The sequence below is a fragment of the Thalia democratica genome, chromosome 2 (assembly GCF_965202585.1).
Source record: "Thalia democratica chromosome 2, ktThaDemo2.hap1.1, whole genome shotgun sequence".
In the NCBI taxonomy this organism is placed as follows: domain Eukaryota; kingdom Metazoa; phylum Chordata; class Thaliacea; order Salpida; family Salpidae; genus Thalia; species Thalia democratica.
The window spans coordinates 37,112,363-37,138,091 of NC_139166.1; the positions used below are offsets into that span (position 1 = coordinate 37,112,363).

Consider the following 25,729-nt stretch of genomic DNA (forward strand, 5'->3'; position numbering starts at 1 on the left):
TGTCTTTTTTTGAAATTTGTTATAAAAAATTAACGTGACTTGAAACTTTTGTATTGTTTAGTTATGCAGGGTTGCCAAACACTCAGGGAACTCATGGAATTTTCAATATATAGAAAATCTCAAGAAATTTTGATTCTTTTTTTAACTCAGGGAATCTCAGGGCAGTTTTGGTTTTTTCTAAAAATTGCATAGAAATTTTAAGATTTTTTAAAAAATCGCAGGGAAAAATTATTTCTAGATCTAGAATGAGATTTAGTGAATCAACTTTTAATATTTTGTTTAAAAAAGTTAATTTTATTCATTTTCAAGTGCTTATTTGAAATTTTTTTAGCCTTGCGGCTAATTCTTCAATATTCTTAGAATTAAAATTGTAATTTTGTTAAATGTTACTCAAGTTAGACACACATTCGAATACAAGTTCTATATTGGACTTTCACCTCCATTACTCACTTTAATCTTTAAATATCCTTTTAATATTTCGTACATACAATTTAGTACATCTTTTCTTTAGGAAATAGAACATATCGAGAAAAAATGACGATTACTAACGTCATAATCGACCAAAAAATTTAAGGATTTGAAAAAAACTCAGGGAAGTTTAAGGTTACTCAGGGAAGTTTTTGACTATTTACAAAAGTTAACTTAAGGAATTTTTTAAAAGAAAAATTCACCCCCTGACCAAAATACCATGCTATGCCACTGCAAGGTACTATGTTCCATGCTCACAATATTTATGACAAATTCCTTGCCCACCTTATATAAAACTTGTCTTGTGTGGTAAAAAATGATAACTTTCTCTAATTGTGCTCAAGGCAAGTTTATTTTTAGACGAGCATAAAGTTAATTTTATAGGCAAATTTATTAATTAAAAAAAAAACATAAAACTTTAATGTGAATTATTTTTCTTATCTTAAAAGCTATCTAAAATTTTTTATTTTATTTTAGAGAACGCACCTTTGTCTTTAATTAAAAAAAAAAATATTTGGTTTGGGGTTGGAATTATTTCATGGGGTCCCTCCAAAAATAAAGGTTTTTTTTTTGTTTTTTTTTCATCAAAAGGTATTAAAACCAAAAATAAATATTATTTTTTATATTTTATTTTCTTTTTCCCTTAGTTTGCATGTTATTTAAACTCTTAAATGTTTATTTTATAATTAATGTTAATATTTTTTACAATTTGGCCCCAAATCAAAATGTAGTATATTACACTATCATTTGCCTTGGCCATTTCCTAGATAAAAAATTGATAAAAGAAAAAAAAAAGTTAAAAAGAATGTGAATTACAACAAATTTAATTAAAATAAAATAATTTAATTAAATTTGTTGTAATTCACATTCTTATTAATTATTTTTTTCCTTTTATCAATTTTTTATCTAGGAAATGGCCAAGGCAAATGATAGTGTAGTATACATCATTTTGATTTGGGGCCAAATCGTAAAAAATATTAACATTAATTATAAAATAAACATTTAATAGTTTAAATAACATGCAAACTAAGGGAAAAAGAAAATAAAATATAAAAAATAATATTTATTTTTGGTTTTAATACCTTTTGATGAAAAAAAAAGAAAAAAAAAACCTTTATTTTTGGAGGGACCCCATGAAATAATTCCAACCCCAAACCAAATATATTTTTTTTAAATTAAAGACAAAGGTGCGTTCTCTAAAATAAAAAAAAAATTTTTAGATAGCTTTTAAGATAAGGAAAATAATTAACATTAAAGTTTTATGTTTTTTGAAAAAATATTAAATTTGCCTATAAAATTAACTTTATGCTCGTTATTTTTAGGTGGTCAAGGAACAAAGTAGAAAAAAAAGCCTGTACACACAAAACAATTTTTAATAAAAATATTTTCACATATATTAACAATATTTTCACATATAAGTACAATTTGATTGAAAAAATATCTGTCTAAGTCCATAAAGGATGAAAGTCTCTTAAATATATTTAATCAATTACATAATAAAAAAGCAGCTAATTAAGTAGGTTATCTGCTACCTCTTTAGTTCTGTTCTCATGCTTAATTACACTTTTTTTGTGAACATAATGTGTGCAGATGAGGGAGAGGTGACTTTAAGTTTATTAAGTGAAATTTGCTGTATCTTGAGTTATTACAAAGAACTTAATGTGCACAATGTTTACAAAGTTAGTGCACATATAGTTTTTAAAACTCACATAATATTTTAAAAGACCTTTTATAAATCACTTTTTAATTTAAGCTGAAGAGAATTTAAATTTGTTATGATGACATCACAACTAAAATTTGTTTTGATATGTATTTTTTTCTGATACATAACTTTTTGTAGTGACTAGTAGTTACTAGATTTACAAAAAGAAAAATTCAAAAGAACTCTGTGTTATTAGTTTGACACAGCAAAGCTTGCATCAGCCCAATAAATCTAGTAGAGTGCAAATTGTTGCAATATACAGGGTTCCCACTTCCCTAGTTTTTTTCTATTTCCTCTACTCAGTACACTCAGAATATTTTGAAGTTTTTGAAAATCTCACCACAGCTCAGGATAACCTTGGATATTTTAATTTCTTTTAACTCAGGCTAACTCAGGATATTTTTTTTAAATACAAGATGGTTTTAAGATTTTTTTCAAATCTCAAGATAATTTTTCATAATTTTTCATAATTTTTTAATGAGATTCAAGGTCCTGGACAAGACATTAAAAGGTATACGTGGCGTGTGACTCGATAAAGGTTCTTTGTGCACCATGTCTTATGACCAAATATTTTGAGCATTTTTTTATCGTTAATTGATTTAGTTTCAATATTTTGTTATTTTATATCCAATTTTCAGGGTTGCCACACACTCAGAAAACTCAGGGAATTTTCAAGTTGTAGAAAATCTCAGGGAATTTTGGTGTTTTTTTTTAACTTAAAATATCAGGGAAAAATTTTTCTAGATCTAGAATGAGATTTAGTTAATCTAGTTTCAATATTTTTTTCAAAAAAGTTAATTTTATTTATTTTTAAGTGCTTATTTAGAAATTTTTTAGTTTTGCAGCTAGTTCTTTAATATTATTTTAATAACATTTTAATTTTTTAATAAATAATAAAGTTTTTAAAAATTTGAAAAAAACTCAGGGAAGTTTAAGGTTACTCAGGGAAGTTTTTTTTTTAAGGTAGAAAAAGTTTTTTTTCAATCAGGGAAGATTTTTTGACTCAAAGAGTGGCAACCCTGAATTTTATATAAGAACTAGAACTCAATTTAATAAAATTATAAGCCTTAAAGTTATGCATATTTTGATCTGTAGTTGGTTTTAAAATGATTTTTAACTGGTCTACAAAAAATTGATTATATTCAGTAGTCGACTAAAAATTATTTAATAAACTTTAAATTACAAATGACATCAAACTTAGTTTTTAAATTCAAATAAGATTTATCATACTTTGCAATAAATATTATGCAGATTATTATAATATTTCAAATGAAATAGTTGTTTTTATTGTTATATTCTTAAAACAATCTTTATTGTACTAAAGATTAAAAACAAAAAAAGTATAATTTATTTATAAATTTGGTTTTTATTTTAGTTTATACAAAATTTTGATTTTTCACAGATCTGATTTGCTAAAACTTGGTGATAATGAAAATTTCAGTTTACAACTCTACTTCAGATATGGTTTTTCAAGTAGAAACCACTTTTTCTGAAACCCTTAAACAGTTGAAAGAAAAATGTTGTATTAAAATCAAAGCAAATGAAACTAATAACATAAAAATTTCTAAGGATGGAAATGAATTGCTAGGAGATGAAAAGCAGTTAAAAGAATTAAACATTGTAGATAATGATTTTTTGATACTCGTAGTAATAAAGCAAACTGTTCAGGCAACTTCATCTAATTCTACTAATACAGCTCCCATGATTGATTTTTCAAAAATTAAGGTATTAAGTTGGTACCTTTGTTTAAAATGCTGTGCTGTTGTTATTTTTTGATACTTATATTGGTTTAATCTTAAAACACCTTTTTACAAATTAGTCTTATTTTAATAAGTTTTAACTAAGCTACAAGCTGCTTTTTACAGATTTTTTAAACTCATAATAATTTTTGAGATATAGCTGGTTAAAATTAGAGACTATAATAGGTTCCTTATGGGAGGCGTAAAGTAAAACAACAAATAACTAGCAATCACTAAAAGTCTATCTTATCCCACGTTTTTTGAGATAACTACCTCAAACTTTCAGGAAATGTTCCTTGCAATACTTAGAAAATTCTGTCATAACAAAATTTGAAAAAAATTAAAAAATAAAAATATTATTTAAAAAACTAACAAAAAAACTTTTGATTTTGTTTATTTTTTAAATAATATTTTTTTTTCAACTTTAAAAAATTTCCATATGACAGATTTTAAAATATTGCAAGGAAAATTTCCTAAAAGTTTGAGGTATTTATCTAGAAAAATGTAGGAGAAGATAGATTTTTAGTGAAATAGTCTATTTTTGATATTTTAGTTTGTGCCTCCCATAAGTAACCTAATATAGCCTCCAACTTTGATCTGCTATATCTCAGAATTATTTTGAATTTTTAAAATCTGTTAAAAGCGTCTTGTAGCTTACTTAAAACTTAATAAAAAAGATAAAACTGTGAAAAAATTGATTTACCACCCCCCTATGCCCTTAAGCTTGTAACAAAACATTTAAGAAATTAAAAATATTAGTATTTTTACTAAACTTCTTAAAGTTATAAAAAAATGAACTCTCTTTTAAGAGTTGATACAATTTTTAAATTTTTATTTAATTAGAAATTGTTTTAAAAAAATTCTAAATGGTTACAAGTTTTAAGAAAACACAGTTGGAGAATAAGTAAATGAGTTAATGATGCAGGGTTGCCAAAAGACACGGAAACCTATAAAAGACTAAAATAAGAAAAAAAATGGGAAAACTCTAAAATTTTGATTATGTTACAGGGTTGCCACACACTCAAGGTACCCAGGGAAATTACAGTTTTTTTTTTGAAATTCTAGAAAATGTTATTGTTACTCAAGATATTCTGAATTTTTTTTTTAACTTAGGATGACCTCGGGCAGTTTTGTTTTAAAAAAAATCTGGATAGTTAAAAGATTTTTTTTTAATCTCAGGGTATAATTTTTCTAGATCTAGAATGAGATTTAGTTGATCCAGTTTCAATATTATGTTATTTTATATAATCAATTTTGTTAAAGAACATGGTTTTGTTGATTTAGAAATGCCTTTGCAGCTAGTTCTCCACTATTTCTAGAAATAAAATTTTAGTTATTGTTTTATATAAAAAAACAATAGTTATCATGGATTGAGTTTATATAAAACATAAAAAGTTTAGAGATATAAAAGTTTTTTTATGCATAAAAATGTCCTAATATAATTTTTAATTTTAGTTACTTATATAGTTTAGTAAAATTGTATTGTTTTATACGTCATTAATTTAAAAACAAAGTTGTTTGTTATAACTTATAAATACTTCTTTTCAGTAAAAAAAAAAACTACAGACTATTGTTGTCTGATTTTCAAAAACAGTATTTCTCATAAGTTTAGTGAATATCTAATATAGAAGCATACTCATTTATTCATCCTTTAAATTATTAAGAAGTAAAATGAACATGAGATATAAGTAAGTTGCAACAGAGGCAAAAATTTCCTTTTTAAGGATTAAAAAACTCAGGATGACTCAGGGCAGTTTTTAGTCACTCAAGGCAGTTTTTTTTGACTCAAAGATTGGCAACTTGATATTAAACAATTTTTACATGTTAAGTAATGAAATTCTGTTTTGATACGAATAGTCTATAATAAACAATAGTTTTTTTGGTATCATTTATAGTTTTATTTTTTGTAAAATGCATTTTAAGTATTATTATAGATCTTTTCAATATTTTATACTATTTATATCAGTTATTTATATTAAATTAAGTTTTATACTTTTAAGGACATAAAAAAACATTCAAAAACTTGGAAAAAATTTAGAAAACAACGAAAAAAATCAAAAAATCTTTGGCAACCCTAAATATGTAATGTAATACTAAGTTAATGAAAAAATCATTATATTTAAATATTTTATTAAAAAAGACAAATCTCAAACAACAAGTATAAATATTAACTCACATATCTAATATAAATAATGATAAAATGACCTACAATTCAACGAGTCTATATAAATATAGTAAAAAAAAGATTACTTGATTAAAAATATATTAAAACTTTTTATATTTTTTTAATGTTGACATGTAGGAGTTGTTTTATGATTTTTTATTAAAAAAACGTTGTTTGTAATTTGATTTGAAACAGATTAAAAAACAATAAGTTTTTAGCATGATTTATAGCTATATAATATCAAGCCGTAGTGATACTTCCATAATTATTTAAAAGTTTGTAGCAATTTTGCAAACTTAAGACTTAATGTATAATTTTTTTCAGGTTCCTAAAGCTACAAGAGTAAAAAGGCAAGAATCTGCATCAGTAGACCCTATGTCTAACGCGCATGCGGTTGCGAAACAATTGAAATCTGATCCTACTGCATTAGCTTTACTCAAAGAACGTAATCCTGACCTTGCTAGTGCCCTTTTAAGTGATGATATGGCTCAGTTTGCTGCACAGCTAGAAAAAATAAAGTTTTTTTCTTTTTATTTTACTTATTTATTCCTTCATAGCTATTATAATTTAATTTGTTTTAGATAGAACTTTGGAGTATTGTTTTTTGACAACTATCCTAGTACTTTATTGATATAATTTCTGAGAGTTTATTGCTACTATAAGTTTTACTACTTTTAATATTTATGTCGCATGTTTGAAAAAGATTGGCGTTTCCTATAGCTACTTATGCTATAATAATAGCAATAATTAGTCAACTGTTTATTACAAATAAATCTTTTAATTGCTTTAAATTTTTCTTATATGACCTTATTTGTACAATAGTAATTTTTTAGTTTAATTATATTACAGTCACACTGTTGAGTACAGCTCCTAAAACTACATTAAAGCTATAAAAATAAAAGTTTAATTTAACAATGGTACATGACTAACAATAAAGGCAAAAACTATAAACCTAGTAAAATCAAAAATACTAACACAAAAAAAAACATTAAAAAGTAAATATGCAACCAAAATAACTTAAAGCTCAGGGTTGCCACTTTACCTGGATTCCTGGAAAAACCTGTAATTTGACAATTCAGGCTAAAAAGTCCTGGAATATTAATAATTTTCACATGTTCAGTAGTAAAACTTCGATTTGACTGAAAAAATCTATCATATAAATAAAAAAAATTTGTCATCATCAAAAAATTTTTTTATTAAAAAACATATTTGAAGTAGCTTTGCAGTATCTTTTCAATGTTTTTTTTTTTACTTTTTAAATTAGTTTCTAACCTTAAACTTAACTTTTTACTAAAAATAGACCCAAAATGTATACTTTTAAAAACCTGGAAGAAATTTGGAAAACTTGGTAAAATGTTTGTAAAAACGAGTGGCAACCCTGTAAAGCTTGATATATTTTGTTAAATTATTAACTTTAATCAGTTTTGTTGGGTTTTGAAAGGGAAATAATTTAATTAAAGTGGCTAATTTATAAAAGTTGTGGATTATAATATGGTCAACAAATTCAATAAAAGTATTACTAATAATTACTAAAAAAAATGTTTAAGTAAAAGGGGACACCAATCAACTATTTTTTTCTATGGAGTGTTTATGTTATGTTAGCAGACACTACAATTAGTCTTTCCAAGTTACTGTTGCTTAAACGTCTTAATCTGAATTAGGATACTAAATGTCAGATTTTATTAGTACAAGTCAGAATTGCCACACACTCGTTTAAGTCTTAAATTACAAATAAATTATAGATCAACTTAGTCTAACTTAGGCTTTGAACTTTGAAAATCTCCGGCTGACTCAGGTTGTTTAAACATTTTTACTTAAATCTCAGGTTAGTTTTTATGACTTTGAAATACTTTTTTCCTTAAAAGTTGTGTTTTTTATCTATAAATTAAACCATTTTGTTCTAAAAATGATGTTTCAAGCTTGATTACATAATTTAAATATATAATTTTTTTTTTTCTTAAAGTTTTCTAATAAACTCAGGCTATTTTGATAAAATTAGACTAGATTCTGATCACTCAGGCTGACTTTTTTACTACAAAGAGTGGCAACTTTGACAAATGCTTGAAAATTTCTCAACTCTCAAAAGAAGTCTGTAAAATGATTATTTGATTCGTTCTGTTTAAAACTTATAATTAGTTTTGAATAAGATTAAAGTAGATTTCAATTTAAGAGAAAATAAATAATTTAATTGTTAACAAGAATGAGAAGTTTAATAATAATTATATAAACACAATAAACTTAAAGTATGTATATACATAATACACTAAATGCTATATAAAAATATAATTGTAATAAATTACATTATGGAAGTTAAAACTTTAAAAATATTAGACATATAAGCTGATGTGCTAAGCCGTGAAACCTAGTAACTATTGAAACAACTAATAACATGTTTTAAGTATAAATCAAAATGATAATTGTAATTATGGAACTAAGTAAACTAAATTTTATAAGCAAAATGCAAAAGAAGTTCTTAATGACATCACACAGCTTAAATATTAATAACAAAATTCATTAAAAAATTGTATAACTTTCTATGCACATCGCACATAATTCACAATTTTTGTAATCATCACAATTATTTTGATAACGGATTTTGAAAGTGTAATCAGTTAATTTGACTGGCAATAAATAATCTGAAGACACAAAATTAAAGAAAATATCAGGGAAAGTCTATCAGACCAAAGCTTGGACTTACGTGTGCTGAGACAAGCTCAAGTTAACATAAAGGTTTGATCATACCATTTCGATCATTTTGTTTAACCAGATAGACATTCACCAATGTTTTCTTTGATCGCACTAATGATCTAAATGGTATGATCAAACCTTATGCCAAATTAAACACGGTTACAGTAACTCTTAGTGGATTTTAGTATTCATTAAGTCAGATCTGCTTAGGTGATTTTTAAGTTCTCACAGAATATAAATAAAAGATAATCAAGAGATCAGTGCAATATTTAAATCATGAGCAACATAACTTTTTATCACTATTTTTATTAGCTGTCTGTGATCATTAGGTTTTTTTTTGTATAACTTTATTGTAGTCTTAGGAGCTGTACTTCAGCAAAAAATTGCAGTTTAGCATATGATTGTTTATTATATTCCTAAATTTCCTTATCTTGATTGATTTAATATTAATATGTTTGACACATCTGCTATCACACCTATTTAAGTAAGCTTAATCTTTACATAATATTTTTAAGCTTTCTGTTGATTTTTTATAGTTTCCTCAAAGTAATATTTAAAAATAAACTACTTAACCTTGATTTCAAGAGGTTAAAATAGATACTATTAAACTATATTAATTAATTAAGTCAGTTAATAAGGTTAAGTTTTCATGAAATTATTTAATAATTGAAAAATAAACTATTACTTGAAAGTTATTTATTAAAGGTTATGTAAATAAAAAAGGAAATAGAAGCAAGCAGTTATTTTCTATCTTTTTTAAAAAGTATAGTTCACAACAATTCCAAAAGCTAGTTTTTAAAGTTATTACCCTAAATATACCATACTAATAAATAAATTTTGTAAGTATGTACCAACATTTTTAATCACATTTTATTAAAGATAAGTGCTAAATATATTATAAGTTTAAAATAATGTTTTTTATATTAATAAGTTGTTTACTATACAACTATTATTGAAACAGGCAAGCTAAAGCTAAAGAAGATATGCAAAGAATTCAAATGATGAATGCTGATCCAATGGACGCTGAAGTTCAAAGAAAAATAGCAGAAGAAATTGAAAAAAGAAATATTGAAGAAAATATGCATTTGGCACTTGAAAATGCTCCAGAAAGTTTTGCCCAAGTTGTAATGTTGTGGATTAATGTTAGAGTTAATGGGCACCATGTAAAAGGTTTAATATTTTCTTATAGATTGTAAACATTATGACTACCTTATTAAAATTACAACTTTAAAAATAAAATTATACCAGTTTTATTAATATTCTTTTTTGTACTTTTTTTCAGCTAGATTTTAAGAAACTTAATACTAACTATGTTCATATTGTTATCCAGGGTTTAAATTCTTTGTTTAGTAGTTAAAGGTCAAATAAACTTAGTTAAAAAATGCAAATATTTCACTATACAGCAAGAACGTAGCAAATCTGCAGCAACGTACTATGTTTTGCAAAAAAAAAACGAGCTTTTTTCCAGTGTTTATATTAGAAATGCTCTGTTTTCGTAGTTTGAGTATGAATTTATGCTTAGTTTAAAACTGCTAAGAGATAAATAAAAAAAGATACTGTTACTAGACTCTTTAACAATTTTAGTATATTTAGGTGTTAACAAAAAAATTTTTTTAAGTTTATGATGTAAAATATAAACATATAGTATATTTTTAAAGTTAGACATTATAAAAATCTACTAAGATCTTAAGTTTTTATGAAATTAGAGAAAAAAAATAGACAAGTTTTTTTAGTATTGACTTAAATTAATTTTTACAATATGTTTTAAAAACTTATTTATTCTTTTGGGTTTTAAGAACCCATGAAACTTATAAATGTTAATTGCCAACTATAAAATTTCACACATAATTTCAGAATGTTTCAGATATTTTGAAATTAAAAAGTTTTTAATTTTTGTGAGTGTATTGAGCCCCATAAAAATAAATTACTTTAAAAATAAAAATTAAGGTCTTGATTCATAAAAGTCAGACTAAATCAGTTTTTTTTTTGGAAAGTTTAGCAAAATCTCAGTTTTTTTCAGTTTAAATGCTTGAAAAATCGAGAATAACTTAAAAAAATAAATAATTAACTTTTGGACTCATTTTTGAAGAAGAATTTGGTTTTTGTAGCCTTAATTTAAGTAAAATCCATGCAGTGTTGGCAAAATGTCAATTTTTATCATTTCAAATGCTCGAAATTTTCTGAATTTCTAAAAACAAATTTGAGAATATGTTTTTTTAGGTGAATTATTAAATTGTGAAATTTATCATTTATTTTTTGTAAACAATTTGTCAGTTATTTGTCACTACAATTTCTTTAAACTTTTCGAACTCCTAAAATAGACTTTTTTTTTGGGTAGATATGATTTTCAACTAAAGCATTGAAGGATTTTTTGCAAAATGGTTAGTATATTTATCGGGTAGTTGTCAAATATGCACTAATGGACACTTTTGTAAGAGTTAAAATTTTTATTTATCTATTTGACTTTTTATTAATTTACTTTTTATTTTATTTTACAGTCACTCTTACCCCTAACCCTTACCTTGGTCGGTAAATTTGTTTTCTTAAAACTTTACTTGTTTATTTTGTTTATATATATTATTTTTACTATCATTGTTACACCTAACTATTTTATACCCTTGGTCCGTATTTTTTTCTTTTTAATAATTGTTTGTTTTTTCTTTTTCTTATTGTTATTTGTTTTTTTTCTCACAGTTACCCTTAATCCTTACCCTTGGTGGGAGTTTTATTGGTTTATTATATTTTTATTAATAATTTTGTTTCATTTTAATTTGATCATTTATTTTTTTTCTCTTGTTTAAAAATTACCCTTCATTTAAAAGTGTCTTCGTGAATATTTGACACGTCCCCATATTTATCAGTGAGAGGTGAAAATTATAAAGTAATTTTGTCACTGTTGCTGTTATTCAAGTTAAAAATTAAGAACCCGTGAGCTAGCAATATGAAAATAAAAATGAATATGTTATTAGTAATTTAAAAATAATATAAGTTTCGAAAACTAAAATTTTTGAAATAGTTTTGGGGCTATATCTAAATAAATATTGATAAATAAAAATAGATTAAAAGTTCTACTAATAAGGCTACGCAGTTAGCAATAACCTAAAAGATTATTATATATTTCATCTGATTATAAGCTCAACTGGGTTGCCAACCAACAAAGGTTAGGAAAATTGTCAGTTAAAACCGGTCTAAGTTTTGAAATATCAGTCTAAAGTTGCGAAGTTTTGCGTACGAAGACGTTGGTTGTTGTTTATAAAATTTTGAACATAGTTTCAGTATGTATCACATGTTATAAAAATTAAAAAGCTTTAAAATTAAAAAATGCTGAGTAACAGTCACCAAAATAACAAAAGCTGAGCGCGTATAATACAGGGTTCGTGCGCGTCAGGCTAAATCTGTTTTTTTTTTTGAAAAAAGTTAAAAAACGTCAGGATAAATCAGTTTTTTTATTTAAAAATTTGAGAATCTCAGTTTTTCTCAGTTCAAATGTTTGAAAATTTTTGATTAAAAAAAATCGAGAAATGTTTTTAAGATCAAATTGAGATGTGAATTTATTTCTAAATAAGTATTTAACTGTTCAAAAATATAGGTTTAATGGTTTGCTAACAAAAGATCCTAGTGAAATAACTTCACTGGAATATAAATAAAAACAAATTGTACAGTAATCTTCCTTTATTGTACCAACATGTGTTTCTGTGTGTTAACGAATCAACACACTTTAACTGGGTTGTTAATGGAAAAGTTTTTTGGGAGTTTTTCTTTCCATTAACAACCCAGTTGAAGTATGTTGATTCGTTAACACACAGAAACATGTGTTGGTACAATAAAGGAAGATTACTGTAAAATTTGTTTTTCTAAATAAATATTTAGTTATTAAAGACAAAATCAGTCAGTATTTGTAAAAATAAATGCTTAAAACTTTTTGTTGAATTTCTAAAAGTTTTTTAAGAATCTTCATTATTTTGTTTTGAGTAGATTATATACGTCATTATTATGAAAAAAAAAAATAGTTTAACATTACAATTTAGGTCAACAACTTAGCTGTTTGTTTGAATTTGTTTACATCAGCTATGTTTTTCAGAGTTTAGTTGGTTGAACTGTTTTAATTTCTAATTAAAAGGCTTTATACCAAATACTTTTTAGATTAAAACTCTTAGCAGTTTATTCATATATTTTACTGTTTGTTTAAAGTTATTAGACATATTCACAAAACTAAAACTTAGCTTAAAGATATAAGTACTAAGTTTTGTTGGAGTACAAATTTAAGGTACAATTCATTTTTCTTTACAAGAACAAAATATTAAATTTTTTTTTTATTTGTAAGCTTTTTAAATCTAATACGACATCAATAATCACTGTATTTATTTAGAGTTGAGGATTTATAATTATGTATCAATTTTAAGTATTAGTCAAAATACTATAATAAACATTTTTTACATATTTAAATAATCGTGTAAGCGTTTCATTTTAAATTTTAATAAAACACGACAATGCACGTCGTTTTGTTATAAATCTTCTGGTTGTAATGTTTTTACTTAGTGCTTAATTAAATTGAACAGTTGTGTTTAGTAACATATATTAAATTTTTACACTAGTAATAGATTAGATATAACACTTATTTTAAAACTTATTACTGAATTAGTTATGTTAAGGGCATAGGGGGGTCAATCACCTTATTCACAATTTAGTCTTATTTTATTGAGTTGTAACTAAGCTATGAGTTGCTTTTTGCATATTTTTAAAGCTCAAAGTATTTTTGAGATAAAGCTGGTTGAAGTCGGAGACTACAATAGTACTAATCAAAACCCCCCAATATCTAAAATGACTTCTAAAAGGGATTTTCCTTACTTTAAAAAAATGTCAGGCTAAATTGGTTTCAGTCAGGCTAAATATAAAAAATTCGCGCACGAACCCTGGGTATACTGGACCACATAAAACTTAAATAGAAATTAGAATACAACATGTTGATTTTAAACTCTTTAGTTTTCTACACAGTTTCTGATCGTACCATGAGCTTTAAAAATTAAAAATGTTTTTGACAAATTTCAAAAGTATTATCATTATTAACAAATTCTTTATTCCAATGCTTCTTAAAACTTACGAGGACTTCTATCTCATTAGTTATTTTGATATGGCCAGAGAACAGAAAACTTTATTTAGTAAATACATGATGCTGTAATACATGATGCCTACAAGCTAGCCAAAATATTTGATTACCAAGACACTTTTAGAATTTTACACAAGCACCTGTAAAGCTTGTATTGCAGCTTGTGTGTCAAAAACCATGTCATGAATGCTGTTTACAAAGTTCAATTTTTAAAGAAAGTTAATCGTCTCTTTACGAACTTTTTTATCGTAAATATCTACAAAATGTTTCCTCATAAAGAAACTCATAGAAATTTATGTTTTATTTCTTGAGGCAGAAACTGACAAGCGTTTTTCTTTTAAGTGCCATCCAATATTTGGTTAATTTGTTGACCTAATACACTAGAAGGTCTTTTTTTTTTGAGCAGGCCATTGATATTGGAAGAAACTGCTTTAGTTATATTCAGGGTTGCCACTTAACCTGGAAAACCTGGAATTTGAGAAGTTTTGAAAAAAAACTGGAAAAACCTTAAATTTAACAATTTTCACATGTTCAGTAGTAAAATTTGGATTTTACTCAAAAAATATATCATATAAATAAAAAAATTTGGTCATCATCAAAAATGTTTTTTATTAAAAAACATATTTGAAGTAGCTTTACAGTATCTTTTCTATATTTTTATACTATTTAACACAGTTTCTTACCTTAAACTTAACTTCAAACGAAAGATAGACCCAAAAATGTGTACTTTTAAAAACCTAGAAGAAATTTGGAAAGCCTAGAATTTTTTTTGAAAAAACGAGTGGCAACCCTGTATATTGTTTAAGAGTTTTTGAATACGTGCTTAACTTAAATTAACAGAATTTTATATCCACAACTAATATCTATAACATTTATAGTATCCTAATCACATAAACAATTGCTGATAATTGAGCTGAATTGATATTAGCAGGGTGGCCAAAAAACCTGGAATTTGATAATTTAGACTAAAAAACCTGGAATTTGAGAAATTAAAAAAGAAAAAACCTGGAGTTTTGAACGAAAATCACTGAAAAACCTGTAATTTTAACCAATTTTTTTCGATATGACACAAAAAATCTAGAATTTTTCTTTGTCATCATCAAATTTTTTTATTAAAAAATACATTTATAGTAGCTGTACAGTATTTTTTCGATGTTGTTATACTATTTAACACAGTTTTTTACCTTAAACTTAATTTTAGATTACAAATACACCGAAAAACAAGTACCTCTAAACACATGGAATAAATTTTGAAAACCTGGAAAAAATTTGCCAAAAACCATGGGCCACCTTGATTACTTCTTTTTAAGAAATTCAGCAGGTAAAAACACATACTTTTTTTTGAAAACATACGTGTGCGATTTTTTCTTAGGAAGTTCGATTTATGATTGCACACCCGAATCTAAATTAAGAAAGTCACTAAGGGGAATTTCTTGATTTGTCATAACTAATAAGCAAGATGGTTTTGAGATTTCCTTGACTACCTTGTGGTTGAGTTTATCAATTCGACTAATGCTCCTTTTGTCTAAAACCTCTAAGTAGTTACTCAATCAGTATTTCGACATTTAAGTAAATAAAATATGCTGCACACAAGAAGGTCAGAATTCATTACATAACAATAATATATTTTCTTTATCATCTGAGGTGAAAATTATTTTTAAAGCACGTAGTCTCTTTTTTGCTGTTTTAGTTTACTTCTTCCCTAAGAAAAAAATTAATTTTCCAACTTTGCTATTGATCAAATAAAAAATTGATATAAATTAACTAAATAGCAACTTATAGCTTGGATAAAATCGAGTCTTGTTGAAACGTTGAGGTGTCTTCCCTAATACTTGCTGAGTCAGCAAAATGAAAAAGTTTTTTTTAATGACGTTTTAATTTTTGAGTATTAAAAAAAAATTTTTTAATTAATTTTTAATATTTTTGTGTAAAGTTGGTTAGAATAAGGGTATAAAATAAAAAAAAACTTTAACAAACTTTGCTAACTCAGCAAATATTAGGGGAAACACCTTCATTACAATCAGACCCGATAAAATCCTACAAAATAAATCTAACTCGTAAAAAAAAGACCCCCATTAACCTTATAAATCTACCGATAAAACGAAGTTTTCAAATGTAATTAGTTTAAATTTGGTAAAAGCGAAAAAGTTTATTTTATTTGTGCTACTTTTCTATATGATTTGCCACGCTGAAAAACATTACAACTTTTAGCTTCAGTGTTTTGCACCGGATACACCCTACTGTTTATAGAGAAATTAAAACTTTAAATTTAGTCTGCTTTTTTTTTGTTTTAGCATTCGTTGATTCTGGAGCCCAGATGACAATAATGAGTGCAGATTGTGCTAAAAGGTGTAACATTATGCGTTTAGTTGACAAACGTTTCTCTGGCATTGCAAAAGGAGTGGGCACTCAACCTATTCTTGGTAAAGTACATTTGGCACAAATACAAATTGAAAATATATTTCTTCCTGTTTCTTTTTCTGTTATGCCTGACCAACCAATGGACGTTTTGCTTGGACTCGATATGCTACGGAGGTTAGCTACATACTTTTTATTTTTAAATTGAAGATATGCACTTAAAATTTTACATTGATACCATAATATTCATAGTTATAAAGTTAAGTTACTTTTTGCTAAATGAAAAAATCCATTTTTTTTTTATTTATAGGATTTTATTACAGTATAATGATAATTTATTATAAGGTAGTACTCACTGGAAGGCTTATTATATTATTTTTTATTTTCGGGATTTCAATAACATTTTATTTTAGGTATTTTTGATTATAAAATTCAAATTTACTATAAGTTTTATTTGAGTAATTTAAAAATTGCTGAAAGTAAGATTAAAAAAAATAAAGAAAAAATGTTGCTTATAAACTGTAAATTACGGATATAAGGGGTTGCTCTAACATTTTTATTAAAAAAACATTAGCTCTTAAATGAAAGCTTATAGTACAATATTCACTTATCCGGATAGTTTCAGTCAAAAAGAAATTTCAAAGAAAATTAATACTAAACATAAGCATTTTTGTGCGATACAATTATTTAGGTTTTCATACTGTAAGAAAATTTTAAGTGATTTTATAAAATCTCCAATTTAGTTCATACTATTATGACGTAAAAACTTTATACAAAACTAGTTTAGTTATCAAAAACCTATGTATGTAAAATATAACCCTCAGCTCTTGATACCAACAATTTACCTGGTTTGTGTTTGTCTGATATGTTAGTCGGCTCAGGGTTACTTGTTGGTATGTGGTTACTAGCATCCAAAACCTTTTCAGCGTCTTGAGCACGCGTTGCGTGTTCAGTAACTAACCTCGAGCGGTCATATGCTGACAAAGGTATGGATTTCTTGCTGCTAGCACTCATATTGATATAAAAGTGATTGTGCTACAAATCGTGTTAATGAGAGAATGTTACAATTAAATGTACTCTACAAGAGGTCTAATTTAATCTAGCCTACAAATAAGTGCTAGAGATTTAACTTAAGCTTAACTAGGTTTAATTCTAGTTAGTAAACAAATATGAATTAACACTCAATATTTTTGTACAATGTAACAATCTACGATCTTCGAAAAGAAACTAAGTGGCTCGCTAAAATTAGTGACGTTATCAAAAATATAAATCAATGCCCAATAATGCTTAGTAAATGACTCAAAAATTCGTCTCAAACATAATTAAAAGTAGTGCTCGAAAACTAAGCACATACGCCTACACCTACAAATTAACGCCAACTAACTCTACATTAACACGCTTGACCTCTCTTGCGGTGAATTTTATACCGTTTTCGCGTGTTTAATAAATCTCTTCAGAATGAGACAAAGCAGATATGCATTTAAAAGTAAGTCAGTAATTTTTTAATTTTAAATAATATTATTTGAAACATGACTTAAAGTTTTTTATTTAGCTTTTAAAGTTTTTTTGATAGTTGATTAGATTATATATTTTTAAGAATATGAATGTATTGCCCAACATGTCTGGATAAGTTAATAACCACTGTAGTAATTGTTGCAAGTTTTTTCAACAATGTAAGAATTTGAATGAACTTTTTCATTGCCAGTTTTCTTTGAAACTTAAAACTTCAATAAAATTATATTTACTGTTTTTTTTTGAGCTAGAAAACTATCAGGAAATGTTCCCTTCAACATTTGGAAAAATCTGCCGGAACAAATTGAAATTATACAAGTATTAATATTTTTCTGCAGTTTTAGAGAACTTTAATTGCAATAATAATTTTTAACCCAATATAATAAAGTATTTTCTATTACATGTAGTTTCATATTAAATACTATATCTTTATATTTTAAAACTATGTGAATTTTTTTTTATCTGTCAAGGTAGTTAATATAATTAAGATCTTTTAAATATTGATTAGACTGTTTTTCTTATAGTCTCCAGGATAACAAAAGAACTCATGACTTTAGTCTAGTAAAAGTAAAGCATACATGCATAGATATAATTTTGTTCACATTACATCCTCTGCTAGACAAGGTTTCAATAAAAAAGGTTTTATGTCTAAAACTATAAAATATTTTAGGCACCAATGTATTATCAATTTACAACAAAATTGCTTGTCAATTTCAACCCCACAAGGAACGACTGATACTTATTTTCTTGGTGAAGCTGATATTCCAAACAGTCAAAAATTTAATAATAAAGATTTTGAATCGGAGAATCAAAATACTTCATCCGGCGTTTCATCAGCTGAAAACATTGTACGTGTTTCTAATATGTGTTTCGTTATTTTTAATTGATTAATCAAAATTCTCATAATCTTAGTTTTTTGCATAGAAAATGTGATATATTTTAGTTTTTAGTTTCTATTTGTTTAGTTGTACAATTGTTGTGAAAATACATATTTATTTAGTTTAGATTTTTCTTAATGTTAAGATGTATGGAGCGCAAGTAATTTAAAAAAGATTTTTTTTTACTAAAGTTGAATCTTTAATAAATAAAAAAATATTTATAAATAATTTTATGAGAAAAGATTTTAAGTTCATAGATGCTTTTTAATTATTCACAATATTTTAGTTTTTCTATAATACTTAAAAATGTCCAAGTAAAAACTATTAAAACTAAAGTAAAGAAATATTTACTCTTGTAGGAAGGTTTTTAAACGTATTTGTATATACCATTTGCAACGTTTTGTTAACAGATTACTCATTTTGTTTTATATTTAATTTCACAAAGGTTTTCAAAACTATACTAGTTCCATTTTCAAATGTTAAATGAATTTGAAAAAAATTTTGGTTAGTAAACAGTTTAAAAATAACTTTAAAATATGACGTATGAATAAATTTAAATAAATACAACTTTAGTGATTAAGCAAGTAAAACTAAAGTTAATATATGTTTATTAATAAATTGTTAACAATTTTGCTTTTCCATTTAATGCTGTTTGCGTATTTAACTTAGGTCGCTCTTCCTCAATCAATATTGATTCCAGGTTGTAGAGTTCGCTTTGTTTACATCGTTTCAAAACTTTAAAGTTTTGAACTATGTCAGAGTTTTGACAGGGTGTGCAATTAAAAAGATGTTCAAATATTGCGCTGTTTTTATCTGCTCCGCAGTGGTCTGTAATTCGTCGGAAGATTTGCTTTGATGTTTCTTCAATGTAGGAAATGCTCTGGTCTGCAGAGCAGGTTTATTTATAAATAACATTTGCGTCAAATGCTTCCGAGCATTTACTTTTGTTGCTGAAGTAGTGAGAAACTTTTTTGCTGGTGTAGGCCGGTTTAATAACAATGTTGTGTTTTTGAAATATGGATGCTATTCGTTTTTGAAATCTTATTGAACAACTAACTACCTACGTAAACTGTTGTGAAATAAGAGCAGTTTTCGGTTTCTGTTTTCTTTTAATTTTTTGTATTGATATTTTCATTATGTTTAAATGTTTAGTTGTCGATTTTGTGAACTTAAAGGAGTTTGTTGATTTTGGACTCTATAAGGTTTTTTTGGATACTGATTCTTAAGAAATAAGTTTTTAATTTTTGTAAGTTCTTCTTTGAAAGCTGTAAAATTTGAGCATATATTTAGCTCTCTGTTTAGAAAAAAAATTATTAAACCGAGTTTCCAAGATTTTGGACAAATACTAAAGTATTGCATTATTTGACCTGTGTCTGTTGCTTTTCTGTACACATTTGTGTGTAGTTGGTTTGATACTTGATTTAATTCAGTGTAGAGAAATGGTAGTTTTTTGTCAACAAATCTTTCTAAAACGAATTCTAAGTTTGGGTGTAGAGTATTTATTTCGTGATAGAAGTTTGTTAATTCAGTTGTGTGTGACTACGAATGTATCATCTACGTATCTTGAGTAGAATAGAGGTTTTGTTTTTCAAGGGTAGTTATTTTTATGGGTAGTATTTTATGGGCACTGTTTTATGGGTAGAATTGCTGCAATTAATTCTGCCCATAATTTGATGTAATGTCATTAAAATTATGGGTAGTATTTAGATGTTGCTGCAATTAAATGAAAAAAAAAAACTGTCTAGGCCTGATATAAATATTATAGATTGTTTTTTATTTTAAAATTTATAAACATACAAATAAAAATAACTTGAATACACATAAACCAATAGTTTGATTTATTTGTACAATTATTTAAATTATACTTTGTAAACTGACAGAAGTAGTGGCTAGAATTATTGAAAGATTATGGATAGTTTATTATGTAATGTTTAATAAAGAAAAAAAACTTGTTTACACTTAAACTATTTGTTTGATTTATATGTAAATTTATGTAATTTTTATTTTTTATACTAACAGAAGTAATGACTTAGAATACTATAGGTATTTTGAATATTTTTTTTGTTTATGATTTTATAAACAACATAAAAAAGTTAAAATTTTGTACACATATACCAATTGTTTGATTTATAGTTGTATATATGTAATTTATATTTAGTAAACTTAAAGAAGTAGTGGTTTGGCCTTAAGTGTACTATTTTATGGGCACTATTTTATGTGTAGAATTGCTTCAATCAATTATGCCCATATTTTGATGTGATGTCATTTAAATTATGGGTAGTATTTAGATGTTGCTGCAATTAAATTGCTGTAACTAAATGAAAAATAAAATACTGTCTAGGCCTTATATAAATATTATGGATAGTTTTAAATTTATAAACAAACAAAAAAAAAATAACTCAAGTAGACATAAGCCAATAGTTTGATTTATTTGTACATTTAGTTAAATTATATTTTGTAAACTAACAGAAGTACTGGCTAGAACAAATTATGGGCATAATTGATTGAAGCAATTCTACAAATTATAGTGCCCATAAAATAGTACACTTAAGGCCAAACCACTACTTCTATAAGTTTACTAAATATAAATTACATATATACAACTATAAATCAAACAACTGGTTTATGTGTGTTCAAGTTTTTTTTTTTAATTTTGTTTATAAAATCTTAAATAAAAAAGTGTCAAAAATACTTATAATATGCCAAGCCATTACTTCTGTCAAAATAAAAAATATAAATTACATAAATTTACATATAAATCAAACAATTAGTTTAAATGTGTTCAAGTTTTTTTTTTCTTTATTAAATATTACATAAAAAAGCTATCCATAATCTTTTAATAAGTCTAGCCACTACTTCTGTCAGTTTAAAAAATATAATTTAAATAAATGTTAAAATAAATCAAACTATTGGTTTATGTGTATTTAAAATATTTTTTATTTGTTTGTTTATAAATTTAAGACTACAAAAACTATCCATAATATCTATATAAGGCCTAGACAGTATTTTATTTTTTATTTAGTTGCAGCAACATCTAAATACTACCCATAATTTTTATGACGTCACATCAAATTATGGGCAGAATTGATTGCAGCAATTCTACCCATAAAATAGTGCTCATAAAATACTACCCATAAAAAGTCCTACCGGTTTTTTAATTTGTTTGTAATTGGCAGTTTTTTTTTGATGCTACAAACCAATTGGCTAGGAATGGGGCCAATGGGCTACCCAATGTAACACCGTCTGTTTGTTTGTAGACTTTTACACCATAAAGGAAATACTTTGGGAGCACAACTGTAAAGTTTTTCTAAATATATTTTTTGTTATTTAAGTTTCTTTGAAAATTGATTTGATGTTTGTGTCATAAGTTGTTCTAAATATGTCTTCAATAACGTGAGTATATAGGCTTTTTGATGTCTAAACTAGCAAAAGCGTTTGAATGTTTTATATTTATAAAATATATAATAAATAAATTTAATATATAAACGTTGAAACGCTTTTGCTAGTTTAAAAATAAAAAGATTATATACTTACGTTCCGCTAAAAGAAGTAAATGAAGACATATTAACAACAATTAATGACACAAATATAAAGCCCATTTCCAATGAAAATAAAATTACAAAAAAATATATTTAAAAAAGTGTTACAGTTGTGCTCCTAACGTATTTTCTTTATGTGGAAAACGTCTACAAACTAATAGACGGTGTTGCAATGTGTAGCCCATCGGCCCCAAACCTAGCCAATCGGTTTGTAGCATCAAAAGAAAACTACCAACTAAAAAAAAAATTCAAAAACAAAACCTCTATTCTACACAAGATACGTAGATGATATATTCTTAGTCACCCAAAACAAAACTGAAATAACAAACTTCTGTTACGAAATAAATGCTCTACACCCAAACTTAGAATTCACTTTAGAAAGATTTGTTGACAAAAAATTACCGTTTCTCTACACTGAATTAAATCAAGTATCAAACCAACACACAATTGGTACAGAAAAACCACAGACAAAGGTCTAATAATGCAAAGCACTAGTATTTGTCCAAAATCTTAGAAATACGGTTTAATAAACTTTTATTATCTAAACAGAGAGCTAAATATATGCTCAAATTTTACCGCTTTCAAAGAAGAACTTACAAAAATTAAAAACTTGTTTCTTAAGAACCAGTATCCAAAAAACCTTATAGAGTCCAAAATCAACAAACTCCTTTAAGTTCACAAAATCGACAACTAAACATTTAAACATAATGAAAATATTAACACAAAAAATTTAAAAAAAACAGAAACCGAAAACTGCTCTTATTTCACAACAGTTTACGTAGGTAGTTAGTTGTTCAATAAGATTTCAAAAACGAATAGCATCCATATTTCAAAAACACAACATTGTTATTAAACCGGCCTACACCAGCAAAAAAGTTTCTCACTACTTCAGCAACAAAAGTAAATGCTCGGAAGCATTTGACGCAAATGTTATTTATAAATAAACCTGCTCTGCAGACCAGAGCATTTCCTACATTGAAGAAACATCAAAGCAAATCTTCCGACGAATTACAGACCACTGCGGAGCAGATAAAAACAGCGCAATATTTGAACATCTTTTTAATTGCACACCCTGTCAAAACTCTGACATAGTTCAAAACTTTAAAGTTTTGAAACGATGTAAACAAAGCGAACTCTACAACCTGGAATCAATATTGATTGAGGAAGAGCGACCTAAGTTAAATACGCAAACAGCATTAAATGGAAAAGCAAAATTGTTAACAATTTATTAATAAACATATATTAACTTTAGTTTTACTTGCTTAATCACTAAAGTTGTATTTATTTAAATTTATTCATACGTCATAATTTAAAGTTATTTTTAAACTGTTTACTAACCAAATATTTTTTTAACTGATTTTTACTATTTACTGGAAAATGGAATTAGTACAGTTTTGAAAAGCTTAGTGAAATAATATATAAAACAAAATGATTAATCTATTAATAATAAGTTGCAAGTGGTATATAAAAAAGGAATATCTAATATTATTACTTAATTTTCACTTTTCATTGTTGAACGAAAACGACTAAATAGTACTGTTTCATTCAATTATTAAGCGTAATTTTTAATTTACATAGTTAGACCAACTATGTTGTGATCTAGCAACTTGTAAGTCATTTATTAAACTTCTGTACATAAAACATGAATAAAAAAACTTTTTAAATTCAAGAAGTGTTACTGAAAATAACAAGTTTAGTCTTATTTAAGTTATTTATAACAAGGTTATAGCTTGATCTTTTAGTTGTATAAATAATTTTAATTACTTGTAGAATTCTTTTGAACAACCTCCGCCTAAGTCCAAAAAAATGAAAACAGAAACTCCCATGGACGTTGGTGATCAGTCGTCGAGTTCAGATTTTAATGAAAATATTGATGAAAATAAGTTAAAGCAAATAACTGACATGGGTTTTTCTCGTTCAAATGCTATTAATGAATTAAAAGAGTGTGGAGGAAACGTACAAAATGCTATCGCTTCGCTCATTAACAAATCGAGTAGTTGTAATTAGCTTTGTTGTCTTCAAAAAATCATTCCCTTGTGTATTAAAAAAAAAAGCTTCACAAGTTTCCATAAAATCACAAGCGTGAGTAACTCAGTTTTTAGATTAAGAATATACACAGGTATACGCGTACGTTACGTAATTTATTGACACGTTTGCTGATTTTTTATTTTAAATTTGATATTAAAGTTAGTTTACTAAAATACTTGGTTAGTTTTGTTAAATGTTGTTTTTTTTTTGCTAATTAAAAAGTGCAATTACATACTGTAAATAAAAAATAAAATAAAAAACATTTGTTATTTATCATATGTTTATGTAAAGAAACTGTTTTCAGTTTTGTAGTCTATATTTTCTTCAGTTTCAAAAAAAAGATCGAAAAAATATCAGTTTCAAAAAAAAGTTTGACATAAGTATATGGAAGAAAAAATTGTTATTGTAAATTACTCAAAAAAAAAAAGGTATAATCTTTCAAGACTTTAATTAGTAAACTAAGTTTCGGTCAAAGACCACGTCAGTACTTATATAAAATTCATAAAGATAAGTTTGACTGTCATGTAAAATAGTATGTATACAAAACTAAGAAAATAAACAAAACAAATCGAATATTAATATTAAGGTTAAATGCATGGTAAAATTTAAATTTTAGTTAAGTTTCTGCTTAGTAATTAATAGGCGAAAGGATTAAAATAAATCAAAATAACTTGCCATCTAATTAGGCACTTCCTAGAAATAAGTTGCCGGTATAGTACGCACTTTTTAACCAAAAAACGATGTGTTCAAAGTGCAATTTTTATTTACTTTGAAATTAAAAAAAAACTATAAGTAATGGTACAAAAGTATTACAGTTTATAATAATTTATTCTATATTTAACTTTAGTAAATTAAAACTCAAGGAGCCAGAAAATAGATTTTTAACTTTCAAGTTATATATCAAACCCAATTACAAAAACAGACATTTTACGGTTTATTTATTTAACTAAAAAATGAACAGTTCAACTAACACTTACATACCCAATGATTGAAACATAAATAAAAAAAGCGTGTAGAAATACAACATAAAATTTCGATTAAAAAAATGTAAATCTAAATAAAATAAGTAAAAAATACACTTATAAAGTTAGTAAATGTGTTAATCACTCTTTCTTAAATCTGTTACTGCCAATATTTACTATGAAAACCTAAGTCTAGTATGAGCATCACCCCATTTCCTCTTAAGAATACCACACCATTTTGTCCTTTACTAATGTGTTTTCTACTGTGAAAACCAATTTAAATACAAATTTTTTCTAAATAATTAGTAAGCAGGAATATAATTTATAACCCTTTACAGTTCTTAATAATTTATCATGACATTTTCAATTGAGAAGAAAGCGCAAAATTGTTGTAAACAACAAGATAATTACGTCATAAAGCTAAGTTAAAAACTTTGAGCTTAAGTTTTCAAGAGTCTATGTAAAACCTTATCAATTGCAACTAATTACTAATTGTGTTTATTATTATATTTATATTTCTTTGTAACTAATTTCAATGTGAGTCCTGTTTATTACTGTTTTAACTTATTAATTAATTATTTTAT

At 25.6% G+C, this 25,729-nt stretch overlaps 1 protein-coding gene across 1 annotated transcript; it reads left to right on the top strand.

The window, feature by feature from the left end:
- Positions 1–3,576: 3,576 nt before the first annotated feature.
- Positions 3,577–24,421, top strand: LOC145829395 (protein DDI1 homolog 1-like). Its single transcript, XM_082937173.1, has 6 exons — positions 3,577–3,895; positions 6,398–6,591; positions 9,723–9,931; positions 16,163–16,403; positions 18,409–18,586; positions 23,926–24,421. The coding sequence occupies exons 1-6, from the start codon at positions 3,599–3,601 to the stop codon at positions 24,160–24,162; spliced, it is 1,356 nt and encodes a 451-aa protein (XP_082793299.1). The 5' UTR covers positions 3,577–3,598; the 3' UTR covers positions 24,163–24,421.
- The last annotated feature ends 1,308 nt before the right edge of the window (positions 24,422–25,729 follow it).

What these genes read in the sequence shown, in the direction of transcription:
- LOC145829395 (XM_082937173.1), top strand. Translation starts at nt 3,599, where the DNA reads ATGAAAATTTCAGTTTACAACTCTACTTCAGATATGGTTTTTCAAGTA. An exon ending in TAATGGGCACCATGTAAAAG is followed by an intron (nt 9,932 to 16,162) that starts GTTTAATATTTT and finishes TTTTTGTTTTAG; the next exon opens with CATTCGTTGATTCTGGAGCC. An exon ending in GGACTCGATATGCTACGGAG is followed by an intron (nt 16,404 to 18,408) that starts GTTAGCTACATA and finishes AAAATATTTTAG; the next exon opens with GCACCAATGTATTATCAATT.